General features: G+C 30.1%; 2 protein-coding genes across 2 annotated transcripts; one reads left to right on the top strand and one right to left on the bottom strand.

Annotated features, from left to right (window-relative positions):
- Positions 1 to 268: 268 nt before the first annotated feature.
- On the top strand, positions 269 to 2,890 carry LOTGIDRAFT_161699 (hypothetical protein; the record flags this gene model as incomplete). Its single annotated transcript, XM_009057536.1, has 6 exons — positions 269 to 370; positions 837 to 956; positions 1,235 to 1,400; positions 1,702 to 1,786; positions 2,194 to 2,339; positions 2,703 to 2,890. 6 exons carry the CDS (start codon positions 269 to 271, stop codon positions 2,888 to 2,890), a joined length of 807 nt encoding a protein of 268 aa, XP_009055784.1.
- Positions 2,891 to 3,417: 527 nt separating this feature from the next.
- Positions 3,418 to 3,711, bottom strand: LOTGIDRAFT_89404 (hypothetical protein; the record flags this gene model as incomplete). The annotated part of the gene is made up of 1 exon (XM_009057430.1): positions 3,418 to 3,711. A coding segment is annotated over one exon (294 nt), but the record flags the coding sequence as incomplete, so codon positions are not given.
- Positions 3,712 to 6,000: the final 2,289 nt, after the last annotated feature.

Raw genomic sequence — 6,000 nt, 5'->3', positions numbered from 1 at the left:
TATTGGGATATTAGGCTAGTTATTAGATATTTCATAAGATTATAAGGACAAAGTGAACCACGATCACTGCCTCGGCCTACTTGGTTTATGTGTTAGTCTTTCAATTCCTTGTTCACTAATTGTAGGCTCTAAGTCATCGATATCAACTATCTGTCAATTAGAATTGTTTCAAGAAACATAAAATCAGAATTTTCGGGCAAATAAACTTATAGACGAGTTATCTTTTCTTTACCCAGTTAATCGAGAAAAGAAAACATTAATTGTGGAAATGGCTACAGAAGAAGAATACCAATGCATTGAGTGTGGTTGTCAGGCGACGAATAGATATCAAATATTAGGAAATAAACACATAATCAAAATAACTCACTGTGTACGTAGTAATGTAGATCTTGATATAATTTTCGCTTACATTCGTTGTTTACATTGTGCAATAAACGAACGTGGTACAAGGGACGCAACTCTGTTTAATAAATATGATTATCTCCCTTTGACCAGAACCCAAAATCACAAATGTAGTCCGAAAATGTGACGCTATGAATTGAGTTTTCCTTAAAGGGTTTGTGAAGAGGCTTTCTTAACCTTTTGATGTGTATCGGGTACACTCAGTGCTTCAATTTGAATCGTTCCAATTTTCAATAAGATGTCTGTACTTCTTGCAATTCCACTACAATGTAGCGTTTTATGATGTCTCTAGCAAAAGTTGCATATATCTAAGGGTCTTTGCAATAGTAAAGGATTGCTACTTTACTTTAACAAATTTTATGATGAAGAATATTGAAAGGATAAATAAAATTCATGTGTAGTCGTTTACATTTTTTTAAACTTTTCTTTTTCAGAAGAATTGTGAAAAGCCAGTTGATAAGTATATTGAATATGATTCAGCCATTATATATTTAGACGCCATGTTGTTAAAAATTCCTGTATACAGACACATTCTGGTGAATGAAAAACACAAGGTATTTTAGATCATGTTGATTCCCTCATTGTACACTGCATGGTATTGCCAATTTTCATTAGCTCAATTAAGTGCAGAAGATAAGGAAGTAAAACTCTATTCATTTCATTTTATTTTTAATTGGCAAAATGGTCAACAGATTTATGGTTTATCTTGAAATATTTACTGTACATTTGTGAGAATAGTGCACACCTATTTATCTTAAAAAGAGATTTTTAAACTGGGTTATGCTCGGAACAGACAACTATTTATTCTGAATATTTAATTTTCTATTTTCAGTTCTGTGATATATTAAAGTTAATTATTTTATTGTTGTCATGTGATGCTTTAAGTAAATGGAAATTGGAAAAGTCAGAAAAAAATTCAGAGAGATTGGAACCGATTCGAGTATTTTACGCTGCTTTAGAAATAGATCTTTATTGGAATTACTTTCTCGCTGTTTGCCGTAAGTTTTTAATATTTAAATTCAGCTTGACCTTTGTATAAGATCTTGCATGATCTATGGTAGATGTTAATCTTATATTTACTCAGTTTTGTCAGTTTCATCTGTTGGAATTGCCTTTACAAGATTCAATGTATTTATTTCCTTTGTTTAATTTCCAAATCTATATTAAAATATTCTTATTTTTATACCCATTTCAACTGACCTTACCTGTTTTTAATTGTCATCAACATTCGGTTAACATTTTACCTATTAAAAGTAAAGAAATTGTATCATTCAATGTATTATTTGTTCTGTATTTCAGAATGGTTTGTGTATATAGCAACATTAGTTATTCTTATTTATATAACGGAGAAATTTTTCAACAAAAACAGTTCAGTCACCTCTTAGTAAGTTTTTCTTTTTTTTTCTTTTGAAATATAAACTTTCATAATTCTAATGTGAAATAACACCTGGAAAAGAGAAGCTAAAATATAAAATATAAGTTAATAAGCAGCTAAAGAAATGTATATTTTATGCTTCTGAGACACACATTTTGGATATAAGATACTCATCAGGACTTACATACATGCACAAGCATGTCCTGGTCCAGTTCAAAACCATGATCAATCCACTTAATTTTTGGGTAGAATAAATAGAAATTGAAACAAACCAAGTCAGATGTATTCCTTCCGTTACTACGTACACTACCTAAAAACAAGTGAACTGCTCCTCATTACGATTAGAATCTGACCTGAATGAGAAAGTTTTTTATTAAAATATAGTTTGAATTATAATGATACAGTTTCTATTTCAGTATATTATTAGTCAAGTCTGTAGTGATTTCTAATTTTGGTAAAACGTTAGTTTTGATAACTTTACTCTGGGGATCATCCTATAGTTATATTTATCTTATATTAGGAAAAATATTTGTTACTGCCTCCAATATACAGGCTTTAAGAGGTGAGAATAGTTTTTTTGAATATTTTTTAGCAATTAGAATGCGAAGTTCCTAGCTATTCAGTTCTTAGAATGGGATCTCTAGTGGACAGAAAAAACCCTCTTGTTTGAAAAGTTGATTTCGATATCTATTTAGATGAAATGAACCATGGTCTCATGTTTTTGTCAGATTAATGTTGTTCTTCGTAGAGATAGCACCGTTCTCTTATTTTTTTACTGTATTTATTGATAAGAAGGCATGGTGATAACGGCAATGAAAGTTACTATTTTACAGAAGGCACTGGCACTGGAATAAAATTGTGTTCACTAAGGTTGATGTTGATATTGATAAATTGAAGACCTAAGAATTGTTCTTTTTTATTTCAGTTATAACAAGTGGAAATAAATTGAAATGGAGTATTCCGCGTGTACCTAGTGAAATATCTCATCTCGTATTAGTGACTATTATAGTGATATTAGCTACTATTGGTCAGGAACTAGTACTACTGTATTTACCCAATACCATACAGCCACAACGTGTAGATAGATCTATCTTATTAAATAAACATTTATAATAGAATTATATTTAACAGGACTATGTTATTTATTCTGACCAATGTAAAATAAAGTGTTGATATAAATGTTTATTTAATAAGATAGTTCTAATAGAATTACCCTATTGATAGTATTACCTTGGAAACTAAGTGAACTCTGAAATATTCACTCTGAGTTTTCTGAATCTGAGATTTTTTGTTTTCATTCTTTTTTAAATTTTATTATATTATGTTAATTTTTTTCTCATTTTTTCTCATTTGTCTGTATATCTAACAATGGTGTATTGCACCCAATTCTGTCCCATATAAATTAAATGATTATATTTGTTCTCATAGGCTGAATGTTAGACAGGACCATGTCACTTTGATACAATGAATGTGTAAAATAAAGATTTTATTTTAATTAGTATTAGTCCCAATAAGCTGACAAACTGTTATTCTATCTTCTATAAGACATTCAGTTCTTCCTTGCTACATCCAGTATCACTCAGTTCTTCCTTGCTACATCCAGTATCACTCAGTTCTTCCTTACTACATCCAGTATCACTCAGTTCTTCCTTGCTACATCCAGTATCGTTCAGTTCTTCCTTACTGCATCCAGTATCACTCAGTTCTTCCTTGCTATATCCAGTATCACTCAGTTCTTCCTTGCTACATCCAGTATCACTCAGTTCTTCTTTGCTACATCCAGTATCATTCAGTTCTTCCTTGCTACATCCAGTATCACTCAGTTCTTCCTTGCTACATCCAGTATCATTCAGTTCTTCCTTGCTACATCCAGTATCATTCAGTTCTTCCTTGCTACATCCAGTATCACTCAGTTCTTCCTTGCTACATCCAGTATCATTCAGTTCTTCCTTGCTACATCCAGTATCACTCAGTTCTTCCTTGCTACATCCAGTATCACTCAGTTCTTCCTTGCTACATCCAGTATCATTCAGCTCGTTAATGAGTGGCTGACATGGAATAAGCATCTAGTCGTTCGGATGGGACAATAAACTGAGGCCCGTGTGCTGCAGGCTGTGCACGTTAAAGATCCCTTGACAGTTGAAAATTGAAAAATAGCAGGCTAATGACGTTGTCCTGGCAAAATTTCCCTCATTGCACCCTGCATGCCGTTGCCTGTCTTCATTAGCCCACATGGTGCAGAAAAGTAAGACGTAAAACTCCATTCATTTCACTTCCAGTATCACTCACAAAGTCTTTCAATAAAGGGCCAGATGATCCATAATAATACCTCTATATTTGCATGTAAGAACATTAACCATAGCTCAAATTCATCTCTAATCCACGAATAAAAGGAAAGAAAAAGAAAAGAAATCCATTATTTATATTTACTTCTCAAATATGACCAAACATTTATAATTTGCTACTCAAAGTTTTGGAGTTCTACATTAAATAGAAATATTCACACCACAGATACACAGTCAATTACAACTTCCAGTACGATCAAATAATAAGCTCTGTGGAAAAAAAAACTTCCAACATGATTTATGAATTGATTTGATGGATACTTAAATGAAATGAAATGCAAATTGAAATGAAATTAAATACAAATTGAAATGAAGTGCAATTTGAATGAGAATAATAAAAAATCTTACAATTTGATATACGAAATTTATAAGAAATCAATGATTTTATGAAAACTGAAATAAATGAAATAAAAATGAATTTTGAATGAATTGAAATGAAACACCATTTTAATTAAATGAAATGCTAATTAATTAAATTAAATTAAATTAAATTGAATGAAGTGTGAATCAAATTAAATTATATAAAAATTTGATGAAGATGATAAATGAAATGAAATCTGAATTATGAGAAGCTCAAAACAAAAATAAATTCAAAAAACATGAAAATGATAATGAAGTGAACATAGCTTAAAAATTAATGAATTGATTTGAAATTTCTATAAGAGCATAATTAATACTTAAAAATTAAAACTAAAAATATGAAATTTGTCATGATTAGATGGATAATGACTTTAAATAATATTCATTGATAACTTTCAATCTAGTAAATCAGAATTGACTTATAATACCCATAAATAAACTTATTTAAATATATTTGAAGAAGTAAGAGCATGACACTAATTAACAATAGTAATTGATAACTAATTACATACATTATTCCATATTATAAATAATAAAATATATTCAAAGCTAGCAGAGAAATTTGCAAAGATAATAAAAATCTGTACAAGCAAGACAATTTCGTTCATCAACATCTTGTCCAAAGAATGGCAAAATCGAGAGTAAATGTTGTATAGTAGTGGACTCCTCCAAAGAGAAGTATCATCAGGTGTTTCGAAAAGAGTAAGCATGTTCTGCTAAAAATTGCGGCAAGACATTTAGTATGACATTGAACTTTAATATATCTTAAAGAAAAGAAACAATTGATGAAAACATTAAGAAAAGTTGTACCAAAGAAAGCATTTATAAGTTATATGACAAGATGAATATGATGGACAGTGATAAAGATGCTAGATGATGAGTAAAATTTGATGATAATTGACACATGAAAAAATATGAATAAATAGTAAGAGAGTTGACTATTCTATATCAACATTTAAATGTTTAAATATCAATTCTTAAATATAATGTATATGACAATATGTAAAGATAATATATGAATATACGAGATTCTACATGGTTTGTATATGCTGAGTCAAATTAAAGGGGCACCTGTCATGAAATATCATACTCAGACAAAAGTTCACTTAACATATTTAGTGAAATGGAACTCAAGATGGTGGATGAAAAACTAAGTGCTTATTTTCACTGCTCGAACAACAAAGCAAACCTTTATTTCTACTGGTGGCTGAAAATTTGCAAGAGAACATTTTATAATCTGATCAATGTAACTTGTTTTCTGATACTTGTGCATGGCACAAAAAATTTTCAAACAAACTTTAAATACAGTATATTTGTGAATATAATGCACACTATTTTAGCAAGATGAAATAATGATATTATGGTAAAATGATTACAATGTACGACGAAAAATAAAAGTTGATTTTTTATGCTGCCATTTTGTCAACAGTTTAGCACGTGGAAATTAATTTTGCTGCCATTTTGGAAATTTCCATGCATTGTGGGATATTTGTATAGAATTTACGGACGGTTAAGAAG

The sequence above is a fragment of the Lottia gigantea genome (genome assembly GCF_000327385.1).
Source record: "Lottia gigantea unplaced genomic scaffold LOTGIsca_30, whole genome shotgun sequence".
In the NCBI taxonomy this organism is placed as follows: domain Eukaryota; kingdom Metazoa; phylum Mollusca; class Gastropoda; family Lottiidae; genus Lottia; species Lottia gigantea.
This window is presented reverse-complemented; position numbering and strand designations above follow the sequence as displayed.